This window comes from Plectropomus leopardus, chromosome 1 (assembly GCF_008729295.1).
Source record: "Plectropomus leopardus isolate mb chromosome 1, YSFRI_Pleo_2.0, whole genome shotgun sequence".
Taxonomy (NCBI): domain Eukaryota; kingdom Metazoa; phylum Chordata; class Actinopteri; order Perciformes; family Serranidae; genus Plectropomus; species Plectropomus leopardus.
The window spans coordinates 33,818,668-33,833,919 of record NC_056463.1 but is presented as its reverse complement, the minus strand read 5'-3'; the positions used below and the strand labels follow the sequence as shown (position 1 = coordinate 33,833,919).

The 15,252-nt window shown below is 38.0% G+C and overlaps 1 protein-coding gene across 1 annotated transcript in view; it reads left to right on the top strand.

The window, feature by feature from the left end:
- The window catches only part of LOC121941399 (myocyte-specific enhancer factor 2A-like), a 54,902-nt gene that overhangs the window by 33,993 nt on the left and 5,657 nt on the right, over nucleotides 1–15,252 (top strand). Inside the window, exons 4-7 of the mRNA XM_042484196.1 lie at nucleotides 8,612–8,746; nucleotides 9,683–9,909; nucleotides 10,350–10,402; nucleotides 12,232–12,398. Of these exons, the coding sequence (XP_042340130.1) occupies nucleotides 8,612–8,746; nucleotides 9,683–9,909; nucleotides 10,350–10,402; nucleotides 12,232–12,398 (582 nt within the window). The remainder of the gene's footprint in view (nucleotides 1–8,611; nucleotides 8,747–9,682; nucleotides 9,910–10,349; nucleotides 10,403–12,231; nucleotides 12,399–15,252) is intronic.

The following is a 15,252-nucleotide window of genomic DNA, read 5'->3' as shown; positions in this document are numbered from 1 at the left end:
CGAGAGTTAGATAAAAAGATAGATAACACTCTTTTCAACTTTCTATACCCTTTAGCATATTTTAGTCCTCCACCAATATAGCACCTAGCAACAATAGCCACTTCTCTGGCAGACCTTAACTTTATTACCTACATCAGAATCACCAATGTTTGCCTGTGAATAATCTCTCATGTGGCACATTGAGACACCATGACAATGAGGAACACACATAATGGTATCAAAAACTTGACATCTGGAAATTTTTGTAAGAAATGCATTTTCAGCAATTACATGAAATATGACCACTTCTGTGCTGGTAACTGCTGAGATATCTCCTTTTTGTCGAAACAGCTATGAGTGCTATACATCCTCTGAATGCTGTAGGTCTCTAGTTTGTGGCTATAAAGTTTTATGAGGCTCTGATTATTGTAGAGGTCCCAATAGGTCACGTTATGCAGCAATGTCAGTTTAAAAAAATGAACAAAGCCCACTACAGCCTCAGAACGACAGTAACATCAGTTGATGTTAACTTGACTATTCGATTGTTGCTGTTTTTTGTTTTTTTCTCAAAGTACAGTGTTCTAAAAGTGAATTTATTTGACTGTGTGGATCCTCTCTAATAATGATTCTTGTGTTGCACAGTCTATGCTACACCTTTTATAAAAAGCTTTTTAAATTAGAGGTACATTCATATGAATATTGATGAGATGATAGCAGAAATTATTGACTTTAAGCCCTAACAGTCTTTTTCTTTAAAAAAAAATTACTCTACAGAGGAGATAAAAGTATAATGTCAACCAAAATGAAGGATGCCAGGAAACCTCTTTTTTTACTGATGATGGTCTGCCAGCTAAAACAACTACAAAGTCAGTCAACTGGTCAGCTAATCCCACTGACAGATTACTTTTGTCATCATAATGAGACAGGTTTGTGTGCAGCAGAGTTGAGTTTCAGCAACAACAGAGCAGCCGTCCAAGGTATGCAATGCAGTCATCTCAGCCTGCAGAGTCCAGAGATAAATGAGAACCATAACAGAAAGTGAAAACTACAATACACTCAAACCTGACACTGTAGCATACAGCAGAGCGGTTGATTTGGTTTAGTTCAAGTATGATAGGAAGGTTCATGAAAAAACAATCCGTAGAAACTGTGTGGAGTGGTGTTTAAGCTGCCACAGATGTGTCCAATTGCATCTCAAAAACACAACCTTCCCCATTCTTAGCCTGTAGGGCAATCACTCAGGGGGAAAAGACTCTCTCCAGGGAAAAAGGGGGGGCTTATTTTATCTTTGAAGCAGGCCCAACAGCAACAAGACATCACTCTCACATGTTAGGATGCTTAATGTTGCAGCTCGTGCCTCATGGTGGCAAAGATCCACATGCCTTTGGAGATCCACTAAAGCCGACTTTGACATTTGAGATGATAAGGAGACACACACTCTCAGATCCTCCAACAGACACTTTAAGATAGTCGCCAGTGCCCAGACATGATGTAGTGCTTTAAACAAGCATTGTGGAGCCACTTATAGGCGGCTGGGTCTTGGACCAAATCCCAGTAGACCCTTCTCTCCTGAGTCTACTCTGTGTCCCTTTGTGCCCTCATACTGTCCCACTGTCCATTTTCCAGAGAAAACAACCTTTTTTATAGGAGCTGGAATGCTAAAGCTAAACTGTAAAGCTACCTGAGAATGGTGTAAAACATTTAGAGAAACCAGAGTGATCACATGATGGGTAACAGCTGTCCCCCTCCCTCCCCTTTGGTTGCTTGTAAGGTCAAGCAGAGTTTACACCTGAATCAGAGAAGTAGAGTAACAAACTCCTGATGCTGAGCAGAAAAAAACTTTCCATCTGTTGTAATTTGGCTCATTTCTCCTTGCATCATTTGCTGAGTCATTATGTGTAGAATATCATTTCTGAAAAGTTTTATTTTGCCCTGGACACGTGTCAACTTGCTGTAATATTTATGATATTTGCAGGTATTTTATGATTGCAATCAGACAGCCAGATTGGGATCAGTCCTGCGTCTTTTTCTGTTGTAAACGTGGCAGTAGTAGCAGAATCTGTGCCTCAGTTTTATTTTCACATGATGGGCATAAATTTTAGGTTCTGTGAGAAGGGATGAACATTTAATCGTACTACAGTGCTCCTTGTTTACACAGACACATTCCAGCCTTAGCTGACTTTTGTGTGATTTCTCAGTAAAGGTTATGCACTTCCCTGCAATAAGCTTGTTGTGATAAAACTGATACATGATACTGCAGTGCTTTCATGTAGCAGGGCTTTTGCTTTGACTGAACTGTTGCAGGGAATAAGTATTGAATGTTTAACAGTACAACCTAATGTGTTTATTGGAATACCAAACTCTTGTGCTTGCCTTTGGCATTTGATGGTGGAAAAATATGTAAAGGATCTCTTTGCTGATGTTAAAACTTAAAGTGTGTGTTTGCCTTGTCCTTTCACATATTAAAAAGTCTTTTTGTCCTTTACCATGTGTGTTAGAATGTGTCAAGGTGTGAGTTTACATGGACAGAAATAACCTATTTATAATCTGGTTTTTGGAATATCCCTTTTATGTGTTTAAGCATGTAAACATCATATTCTGTATTTGAGAAACCTGAATATGCTGGCTGGAGTACTCTGAAAGAAACTGGCACATATAAGAGATTTATGAATAACCCAAAATCTCTGTGTTCACATTAACATCATATCCCAAATTTCATCACGACTGGGATAAGTCCCATAAGTGCGTCAGTTTTGTCCATGTAATCATACTCATGGCCATATTACCTGTAATTTTCAGAAATGAAAAGTGTAATAAGTACATTTTCTTTAGTTAATAATCACTTGAGAATAAGAATTGTATTCGGTTGCCTTAGAATGAGAGAATTAGTTATCAGAGAAAAAAGGTGAGCTCATATTAGCAGGTGCTGGGACTTGCCTGTCTGTGACTTGCCGAACTGCTTAGGTAAAACATTGATTTGTAACAAGAAACTACTCAACCACCTTTTCTGTTTATTACCGGCTCTCAGTAAAAATCTTCTAAACAATGACCGTTGATGGAATTAACCAGGAGAAGTTTCAGCTGGTTGCAATCTGCATCACCACTGGAAACCGTTAAAAAAAAACCCTTAATCTTACACGCTGCTCCTTTGAATCACCGATGGATCAGTCCTTTGCCACTTGTCATTCTGACTAATAATAAAGAATTGCTGGCACTGCTACATGGTAACTCACATAATGTACTGTCCCATAATTAGACAAATGGCATAGTTGTCAAATGGTCCACCAAACAAACTGACAGACAGCTTCAGTGAAAGCACGTCCGTAGTTGAACGAGGTAAACACTGCGTGCGTTTTCATTTTAACTGGCCAGCTTGATGTTTACTGGAGAGTGAAAATAACCAGCCATTGACTTGAGTGTGTGACTTCTCTAATTGGTCACCAGTTGCTAAAATGTAGTTTCAGGCCTGTGGTGAAAATAGCCTTGCAAGTGTGCATTTAAAGCTCCTAATAACTAGCAGTGTCTGGGAATGCAGAGGACATGTGGTGGACAGACTGTCAGCTGGCTGCTGTGTTGCTCTGTCTTTTTCACGCTATGACGTGTAATGTAATGAGCAGCAGAGATGAGATGGATACCAGAGGAATGATGTCATCTCACAGGCTCGCATCATGCTGGTATGATTTGATTTTTTTTTTTTTTTTGTGACTCCTGTACTGAAGTCCAGGTGCTGTATATTAACATCCATCAATTCATCCGTCCATGTTCTAAACTCAGTAACCTAAACCTAATCTTTCTAAACCACCTCAATTAAGCCAAGTTCTTGCTTGGCTTCATTTTTATTTACAAAAGTAATTCTATATGTTTTTTTTCAATAAGATGCATTAGACATTTTGAATTTAAGTATTTGAAATGTCTGGTCAAAATGTCTTTTAGTTTAGTTTTGTTTATTTGATACACACGTCACAGTAGCATTAGAACTGTACATTTATGCACAAGAACCAGATGTACTGTGTTAAGTGTTTTAGGCAAAACGCTGATTTGCAACACCTGCTTTTTATGCCTCCGCACCGGCCATAGTTTTTGGATTATGAAGACAATGTCTCAAGAACACCTTGAGGGAATTGTTTCAACTTTGGCACAAACATTCATTTGGACTAATAAGATTTTGGTAGTCAACGGTCACTGTGACCTTGTGTCTGATCTTGAATCTGATTCTTGTGAACTCGATATCTCAAGAGCATCTTTAGGGAATTTCTTAAGCCTTGGCTCAGATGCCCACTTAAACTCGAATATATTTGAGATATATATGTGATTTGATTTTGATGGTCAAAGGTTTTTCTCTAGTTATTACATGTACATATTTACACATATCGATTGCATAATTATCTGGTCATTATTCAACATCATAACCGAAGGGGAGACATTAATCTTGGGTACTAATCTTTAAACTGTGCTGATTGTACAGATCTTCTGTGCTGTCAGGTTGAAGATGTGTGTAAAGCATCCATGTTTTAGAATGTGTTGCTTCTTTGCAGCAACATCCATATTTGAAGTATTGTCAGCGGTCATGGTTACATATGAGTCTTTACAGACAAGGATGTAAACTGCATCTTGACTGGTCTGCGGAGGTGTACAACCCCAAGGCGGTAATTCTAGTTAAAAGTTAAAAAATAAAAAAACAACAAAGGAAATAAAAGACATGCTCCACAAATACATCCACAAATCCATACACAGAAATACATACACACAAAATACAAAATACTAGTGTTTCATTCATAGCTTTTTATGTATAAATGTGAACCCCTCTCTTTGGACTTAAAGTTAAGCTGTTGTTATCAATATTTTTGGATCAACTATGGGTCACATAACTATGAAAAAGGTGTTGCTTGTATTGATGACCCTTCAGAGACTTATCAGCCAACTTTGCAGCTCCCTTCAGCTCTATGCAGTGTGTCAGTTTCTCTCAGCTCATTATTACAGTTTTGGTTCCCTGTCATTGGCCTAGTTTCCAAAAAAAGCTCTTAAAACCCCAACTGTACACTACCTGATCACCACCAAATGATTGAAAAAATAAGTGAGTTGCTAGTGTACATAATGGAACATTTAGCCATTGAAGAGTAAGATATTTCCCTCTGGAGTTTGTAAAGACAAAACAAATTTAAAAGGAGAGTATATATGGAACTAACATTCATCAGGTGGACAGTAACAAAGTCCCAAAAGAGCACTGATGTTGTGCTGTATTTGCTGAAGGCAACTGCTTGCAAACAAGTTTGTTATAGCATCTTAGAAAGTGATAATATGTCATTATTATGCTTATTGTCCTACCCTCAAGTGGCCAAAAAATCCGCAAGCATGTCGAAATGGTAACTATTTAACACAACAACAAAATAGATGCTTCCATGCTTAAAAACGGAAGAATTCACACCTTTATGGGTGTGTAAAGGGCGTTGTGTTGTCATTGCAGGGGACAGAGTTATAAAATAGTGGATATTATAAAGATATGATGCAGTGTAAAGGCACTTTCATGATCCCAGTATGTAACAGTAGGAGTTAGAAATCATTAAGCCATAAACAGGCTGTTGATGCAAGGATCTGCAAATGTTATGACAGAGTGTCAAGTTGTTAACTTTTATTAAAGCTATAGTGTTTTGAAGTTTCACATAAATCTGGTATCATTAGCAGAGACGTTTCTGATAATGTTATTATCACTTGTTTCAGTTCCATGTCCTAATGTAAGTGTGTATACTTTTATCTGTCACAATAACTGTAATTATAACTGTTTATGTCATTGCGATTTCATGCCTATTACTCCAGCCGTTACCCTAAGCCTAATCTAAATGTAACTCTTACCCGAGCTGCTGTTAAAATGAGGTCCTTCCTTCTTTAAACAATATTTTCTTAACAAGACTGCCTCCTCCCTGCAGAGCTGTTGATATTTGCTCTAGCTTTACTGCTGACAGTAATATGATCCTCTACAGATTTGTTTGTGCTAATGAATCTCATTTGACGGGTATATCGTGGTTGTGCTCGGGGATGCATAAACAGCCAACTTTTTGCCTTTAATTTCCCTGTCTATCCACCCAACACCACTATAAACACCCCAACCAAACTCAAAGTTGTGTCAGGCTCACTATAAAAATATCTGCTTACTCCAGTCCATTGTGTTTAAAGGGCTGCTGTGAATATAGATGAGTAGGTCTGTGATATGGTGCAGCATCTCTCTAGAGGAAGACCGCTGTTAATATGTGCTCTACTCAGACCGGCTTTGTGTCTGTCACGCTGCTTTAAAGCCCATAAAGGCAAACAAACTGTCAGACACTGGCGAAAGGATATTATATGCTCAGTATGATATTGTATGCAAAATATGAATAAATTAATATATAATTCAATCTAGACACATCTTTACGTTGAATTTGTGGAGGCTGAAATGATTGTGATTCACAAAATACTGAATATGCTTGACCTCACATCAGCAACTCCCAGAAAATAATCAATAAGAGGTTTAGCATCTTGCTTGAGCATTTTACTGTTTGACCTTATATATGTAAATTCATAATAACTATATTTCACACATCCTGCAGATCAAAGCCTCCATTACTGTTTTGGTGCAGTTAGCAAGGGGGGAGATACATACTCCGGTTCAAATGGGGTCGTGTTTAATGGGTTTACAAGAAGAGTTCATGTGAACACCTCTTGTGGTATTCACAACCACTTCAGTGGAAATATTCTGAGATCTCTGAGTTCACAATTTTGTGTATGCGACTATCTATGTCGTAAACACAATCTCATGAGTTACATTTGAGCGCAGCATTACATGCACTGCAGGCTGAGTAATAAGTAACACATTTTATGAATGTATTTTCCCCCACAAGTTTGTTGCCCAAAATGTTCAAATGTATTTTTTACATTTTTTAGCCATCCCGGACAAACTGTGAAGTAGCAGCGCTTACATAGAGTCAGCTAAAAAAAAAAGAAGTAAGCCTCACAAATGTATTAAACTATAGATGATTTATACCCGACACATGGTGCTGTAACAGTTAAAAAGAACAGACAAAAACAAGACCCAGAGTTTTTAGCAGTACTAGCTCTGCAAGGTTGTACGAACAGCTGTGCTGTGAACTAAATGCTAAAGTCAAAATGCTTAACATGCTCAGAAGGACAATTTCACTCAATATGTTTAATAACAGTAACTAGCTTAATATAAATACATCATGTAGAGCATGCTAACATTTGCTAATTAGCACCAAATGCAATTTTTGACCTGATGATGTTGCAAAATAAAAAGTCAGAGTATGCAGTTTATCTTGTGGGGAACATGAACGTCTAAACCAAATTTTGTATCAGTCCATCTATCAGTTATGGAGACAGTGTGCTTGAAACCACAAATGTCAACCACATGATTACTCAAGAAGAAAATTCACCAATGTCATTAGGATGCATCAGCTGGTGAACATGAATGTCTGCAAAAAGATTTGTGCCAATCCATTAAGTTGATGTAGAGATATTTCACTGAATAAGTGAAACATTTGACATCCTGGTGGCGCTACATGAAAAGAAATAATGTCAAAATACTTTGACATTAAGATTTGTCCTCCTGAGGACCATGAATGCTTTACAGCCATTAGCAGCTCAGGAACTGTCAAACTTTACACCAATCAATCTAAAAGTAGATCAGCTGCCAGACTGACAGCACAGACACACATTGCTAATCCTGGAGCAATGGTGCTGTGTGATTAAAATGATACAATTACTGCGCTTTTTTGCAGCAGCTGGTAAAGTGTCCTGCCTAAGAAGTCCTCAGAAACATTTTTTTAGACAAAACATAAATAATGTTTAGTAATGAACCAAACACTAACAACTTTGTTTTAATGCTGCTGCAAAGTGATTCATGCATTAGAGGCATTTTACCGCAGTGTTAAAATGTGTTTCCAAGCCCCTATGTATTGAAAATCACAGTAAAGAATTCAGCTGGATTTCATTAGCAGACATTAATATGTGTGTGTGAGCCTCTTGGGAGTCAGATCTGGTTTCTAGTCTTGTTAGTGGTTGGTTGTCTTCCTGCTTTTTAACCACATTTTAGATAGGGAGCAACCAGAGCCATACACATCCTGTGCTCTGCAATATCTTAGCTTGTGACATTGACAAATGTTATTGTCGAGTAATACTGAATAATTCATATGTTTTAAGTTTGAACTGGGCAGCTTGAGTCTTAAAATATACAATAATTTTTTCTTTTTAAACAAATTGTTCTTATCTGTGTTTCTGTGTAATTCTGACCAAACCTTTTTATGTTTCAAAGCTGTGTGTTTTCTGTAAATTCAACTATATTTTAGAAATAGTGGAGTGTAAATGAAGGAGTTTTCCATCAGGAAGAATTCATAAAGAACTTAAATAGATATGCAAATCATTTTTTGACAAACTGGTTTGTTGTGATTTATGAAGTCCTGCCTGCTCTCAGTAGTCCGCAAACCATTCTCTCTGGAGAAAATGTGGCTTTATAATGAATGTCAGCTACAGGCCACTATAAGCTGAGCCAAAGAAGTATTGATGTCAATGCAATTTTTATGTTTTTTATTTATATTTGAATTTTTTAAATCAATATTTTTAATGCTTTTTTTCCCCCACCACACAGGCCCTGAACAAGAAGGAGCACAGAGGCTGTGACAGTCCGGATGCTGATGCCTCCTACATCCTCACCCCCAGCACTGAGGAGAAATACAAGAAGATTAATGAAGAGTTTGACAACATGATGAAGAGTCATAAAATTGTAAGTTGCACTGTTGTGGGTGATGCGGACCAAAACCTTTCTTAACAATATCGGAAGTTTGTTAAGCCAATGGCATTTCTCCCACTGGTTTCAAATCCTATGGGGTTTGATTGGGATTCTTCCCTTTTTTTGTTTGTTTTTATGGCTCAAAATGTGGGGCAAATTGTCACATTAAAGTACATAGAGAGACAAAGATTTGGTCCCAAGTATGGGCTTCTGTAGCACACGGGCTTGAGGCAACAAACATTATTAGAGGACAAACACTTTGACACCAGGTGGGTCTTCATCAGTCTTCCTCTTTTTGACCCTTATGAATATGCACCTGCAGTTGAAATGCTAGTTCTCAAACAAAGTATGTGTGCTACAGGATACTTAAGACCAAATTTCTGAAGTCTCTCCTGATACAAGAATGTCCTATTCTGAGAGCACTGGACATGCCTGTAATTCCTTGTGAGCGGCTGAAGCACATTAAATCTCTTCCTTCTTCTATCAAATTTATGTCAGTCATTTGGTGATGATATGATTGACCTCTTTGGAGAGGTACCTGGTAGGGTTGCAAATTGTAGGCATTTTTCAGATAAAATAATCAATTAATTGTTGTCTCAGAAAACCTAAAAACCTTGCATATACAAAACAAAATCCATCACATTACTTTTCTTGTGTCACTTTGATATGCCTTTAACAAGTATTTAAACCTCTGAACGCTGAGGGTATTGGTTTAATTTCTTTCAAAAACATGGGGAAAAGGTAAAAAATAATACAGATTCATTGTAATTTTTTAATTACTTTTTACTATGTATTTTTATTTATTTTTTTACTTATTCTTAGGTAATTTTCTCATGCTTTTTACTAACTTCTTGTAAATTTTGGGCGCATCATTTCTTCTTGCGTTGCTCATTGCCTGTCATTGCCTGCCTATCTGTCACTTTCTTCCAGCCCACTGGCCTTCCACAGCAGAACTTCATGCATGGCAGCATGTCTTACAGCCTCGGTACAGGAGGAGGAGCAGGAGGAGGAGGAGCGACCTCTCAAGCTCTAGCTGCAGCCACAGCAGCTCTCGCTGATAGTGGGATCCTCTCCTCACCACACACACACCTCCACAGAAACATCCACCCTCCACAAAGACCTCCCAGCACTGGAAATGCAGGTGTGTGCATGCATGTGTGAGTGTGCTTACAGTATTATTCCAGAGAAATGCAGGTAAATATTTGTTTTGCTCTTTGGTTACTAAATACATTACGCACACTGAGCTGATGACACTCAATCATAGGAAAAAATTTGTTCATGTACATTTATAGATTCATTTTTCGTCTGGATGGGATTTGAAATTCTGAGAGGATCAATAACTATAACCAAAAAATAAAACTGTAGGCAAATAGCATTGTGTTTAAAATCCAGAGAAGGGGCGTCTATCTACACATTTAGTGTGGATTCTTGCCCTCTCTGTGAATATTTTCCCCACAGAACAGGGATTTAAATTAAACGTTAGAAAAAGATATCAAAAATCAATCGTGTGTCTGTGTCTGTGTGTGTGTGTCTGTGTGTGTGTGTGTGTGTGTGTGTGTGTGTGTGTGTGTGTGTGTGTGTGTGTTTTTATCCTCAGGTGGCCTGCAGGCAGTTCTGACATGGCTCTGCAGAACGGCTCTGGAGCAGTTGGTTGTATCGCTCAGTAGTCATACAAATACACTCTGACAAACTTCACCCTCGAGCCTCACCATCACTATGTCCTTAGATATGTAATTCAACTCATTGTTCAAAGGAAGTGCTAAACATAACTCAGCTATTCAGAGAAAAAAAATCATTCTTTAGAAAGAAATCTACATGTACTTGTTACATTTTAATGTATGGCTTTGTAATTTATTTCTGGAAAATCCTTCATTACCAGTGCTGGTTAGATACAGAATCAATTAATAAGAGTTCGTCTACAAATCTTCCTACCTCTTATCCTAATACTACATATTTTTATCAGTCATGATTATTCTGACTTGGTCAGTCTGATCTTTGACCTCCTTACAATTGGTTGCTTCAAGAAAACTATAAAAGTGATATAGAAAGTATTTTATAGTTTCCTCAGGTAGCCTCAGAATGTTTTCATCAAGGATGTCTGGTTCATCATTTATTCTTTTGATCATCATTAAAAGTAGCTCTGCAATATATAAAAAGTAAAAGTATTGCTTACTGTAACCTCCCTTTGCCCCCCCCAATCTTAACCTAGCAGCATGCCTGATAGTTACATAAATATAAATGTTTCATAGTCTAAAAAGTCAGGACAAGACATTTACTAGCCTGTAAGTCAATTCTAAATTTAGAAAAAAAATATCAGAACTTGAATGTTGTTAATAATAAACGTAATTATTTGAAAAACTAAAATGCAGTTTCAGTAGTTACTGTAAATTGGCGTTTGAGGAAATGTTAGATGAGTGGTATGACATAAAAAGATCACAGAAAAGCTAAAACACTGTTCATGTCTTATCACATGCAGAGTCAGGCACTAACAGCTCAGGGTCCAGGCTGATTATGTTTGTCCATCACTTATTCCTACATTATGCCTTTGTATATGTAGAAAAATTCACGAACAGCCGACCCTTGCAAATTTTGTGTGCTTAAGTAAACAAAGAAGAATGCACACTGAACCGCACCCACTGTATACATGTCCTCCCAAGAGGGAGAGAGTCACACTTTGCTCACTATTTGCAATCTGCTGCTCAGATGACTGTGATTGCAGGTTGGTCACGATCCTCAGGTTGGAAGCCACTGATCTGGAGGGTGTGTCCTGTAAATCTGCCATGTTTGAACCAAATAATTGAACAAGCTGCCATACTGCAGGAGGTTTTGTGACTACTTAATACTAGAACATTTGAACGGTTTCATCTTAATGCTTTTGGAAGGATCGGTGTTATTTATCGAGTCTGGATGCTCCACAGTGTCATTTGTTACCGCTTTATGTCAGCTGTATTTGTCTGCACTGCTGGATCTTTAACCTGCGTCACACACTGTCCTCCTTGCAAACTGTCCTGCCTGTCATCTTCGTGCTCTCCCTCCCAGAACAGCATGTCCCATAAGAACACTGCCATTATGTAATGTCAAGAGCAAGAAAAGATCAATTATTCATTATTATCTCCTGTATAATATATAGCTGTACTTTTTCCTTTCTCCGTTCAGAGCCTGCTGGTGGACAGCTTTATTTAATGGATCTAACACTTGGGACTGTAACCTGCAGTTTTTTACATACACATCCCAAATCTTGAATATTCCTAAATATAGGTGTCTTGTGCTTTTATGCTAAAAAGAAAAAAATGTAAGAGGCTCTGAAAATAACCTGGCAAAATGTTTATTTGAGCAGATTTCGCTTACTCCTGGTTCATGTAGAAAATCTCATATTCCCCATCGATCATTCAACCTGTTAGTCAGTTCTCAAGGGATGGTTGGGAATCCCCTACCGTAACTTCTCATATGTCCTTGTACTTCTTAATGTCTGTGTTCAGTGAACGGATTTGTGGGCTCGCCTGGTGGAGGCAGCATGGGGAAGATCATACCACCCAAATCTCCTCCTCCTCCTCTCCCACCTCCTGGGAACAGCCTGGGCCCTACCAACCGCAAGACAGACCTGCGAGTCGTCATCCCTCAGTCCAAAGGAATGATGCAAACTCTGGTAAGTGTGTGTGTGTGTGTGTGGTCCTTATATTTATGACCTTAACAAAAGTCCTTACAGCCATAAATAACAACAAAGAACTTCCTCCATTTTTTGGTACTTGGCACTTGACACTTGAAGGAATCTGGTTGTTAATACAATAACACTTAAAGCTGCCTTATTTGATTTAGGACCAGTAGCGGACAGTCATGAAAACATGCAGATACAGAGCTACATCCTTAATACTATCTCATAAAATTGTTATGCTTTCAAATTTTTGCACTTCTCGGCTGCTTGTGAACAATTCTGTGAAAACACAGTACTTATAGCGACGCTTCCATCTGCATGGTGATGCAGTTGGTGGGTATATTTTGGTGGAAAGAAAATATTTCCTACTTAAAACTGCTCACAAAAAGGTCTGTGGATTATCTTGAGTAACCGCGTCATGATTTCTGGGAAGAGACATTGCTCTCAAGGTTTTTCAATGTATTTTTTGGTAATCTGAGCACCATAAGCCGAGTGCCATCTAGTTTCATTATATTACAGAGAAGGCAGACATCTCTATGGCTTGTATCGCCAACGCTCAGCAGCTCACGCCAAAACAAGCTAGACGGATAAATAGCACTAAAGGTAGGAGGAAAAATAAGCATTTTTCATTTGAGATGAACTGTTCCTTTAAACCTTTCAGCGCCTCAGTCTGAGGTTGATCAGGAACAGTGTTTTTCAAGCCAGAGAGATGTTGGACACAGACGAGAACAGGGTAAATAGATGATGCATATTACCGCAGAGTTGGTCAGCAACTTTTCAGAACAATTGGTTCGACACCATCTGGAGCAGATGGTTGGTGAGTGTGCAAATGAAATCATTGTTCTCTTAAAGAGGAGCGGATCTCTCTGTTCCACACATCAATATTGGCAAAGAATTGCTTGCCTGATTTGAAAAAAAGAATTGACTTAAAGCCAGAAGTTTTCAGTGCCTCAACCAGTAATCCTCTTCATCATCAATTGTCCCTTTCAGTGGAGTCACTTTTAATGGTGAACGAACAGTTTTGTTTACATCCGTGTTTCTCACGTCAATGCGCTGTTTACATCCATAAGGCCTCACAGACAGATTGAATGCATTTCATACCTCATGAAACAGCCTCGTTTTGGCTGCATCTTTTACATCAGCTTTTACTTCTTTTCCTCTTTTATTGTTGTGTTGCTCCACTTTACCGCACTTTACAGCCACTAACTGACAATATGTGTATCATGAGCCAATGCCTGTGGGCTATAAGACAAGACCCAAACAATATTTGGACCTGTTCATCAAAACAGTGTAGCATTAGTGGTCATAAACTCCTATGGAAACCATTCTGTCATTATCCATTTCTTCTGTATGATTGTGTCCACACTAAAAAAAAGATATGCCTTTGCTTTTTCTTGCCTCTTTAATTTCCTTTATTCATGTTATTATTAGCTAAACATTTTTTTAATCCTAGAAGTCTGAATAATGAATGATGTAACATGATATTCACAGCATGTGAATATATATTTTCTAATTTGTGTAGTACCTTTCATACAATAGCAATACAGCCTAAGGTACTTCACATGAAAAGACATAGAAGACATAAAGACATGATAAAACCTGCATGTAAAAATAATATAAGATCAGAATAGAATACATAGAATGCATTTCAGTTGATAAAACCCACATGATAATACTATTAAAAGTAAGATAAAAACAAGGATGAAAATAGAATGCAGAGAATGCATTACATAAGATGGAAAATAAAAACCATGGACATAATATTAATAAAAATAAAGCTAAAAAATAGAGTATATAAAATGCATACAATAAGGAAAATACATTTTAAAGAGGTGCAGCAGTGGATAAGTGACAGAAGAGCAGATAGCAGCCTGTTGTTCAAACAGTGGACTAATTACGCTCGTACACCCTGGCATTTTAAAGAAGGCAAAGGTTAAGGTTACCTCTGGTAATCACAAGGGCATCTTGTGCTTTATCTTTAATATTATGAAGGACTGTAGATACACCTTTTGTAGCTTATAGCATTTGCAGAAAGAACAGAAGAATCCTTCTTTGTGTTTTTCTTTGTTGTACACACAGTATGACACCACTGCTTGTTCACATAGACCGACACCCCGATGATCGTTTTGCCAGATTTAAATTTTCTCCAAAGAACGTGGAAAAATTATGTGTGTCAGTGAAAGATACGCAAAGTCACATTTGGGCTGCTGGACACACAAAAATAGGATGGTGATGATATTTCAAGTAGGCTGCCAGCTCATTCACTTTATTGGAAAAGGGAGTGCAGATTCAGGTCAGGTTTCGACACATTACCACTAGAACAAAAAAGCGGAAATAATATGCTGCTTAGTCTACTCACATCCCAAATTGTGGCAGAAATGAACCCTCAGAATGTACACTGTACAAGACGTTTCAGTGATGAGATGTATGAAATCTCGCAGAGTTCATGGTTTGGTGAGGTGACTCTCCACTCTGTGCAGAAGGAGTCTTCGGTCTCTCTCCCTCCAGATTGTACATTCAGCAACTGAGATGCGTTATTGAAGTTATTGACTTGCCCTAAACTCTCTTGCTGTTGCCCTTCCCTCCCACACTATGCTCAAACATGATGTAACGATTAGCAAACAATGGAGATCTTTTTTTCCTTTATTATGGTGTCCAAGATTGCTCCAGTACTCTTCTAGCTGTGGGATACTGGGGGTTTTTACATTTTGCAGTGATCCATCAGTATAAGGATGGCATTTGTTATTTCTCCTGTTATCTCCTGTTAAAATTAATAAATCCTGCTTTTCAGGAGATGATGTACCTACAATAAAACCATAACATAAAAAAACTTGTGGCAAACCAATTT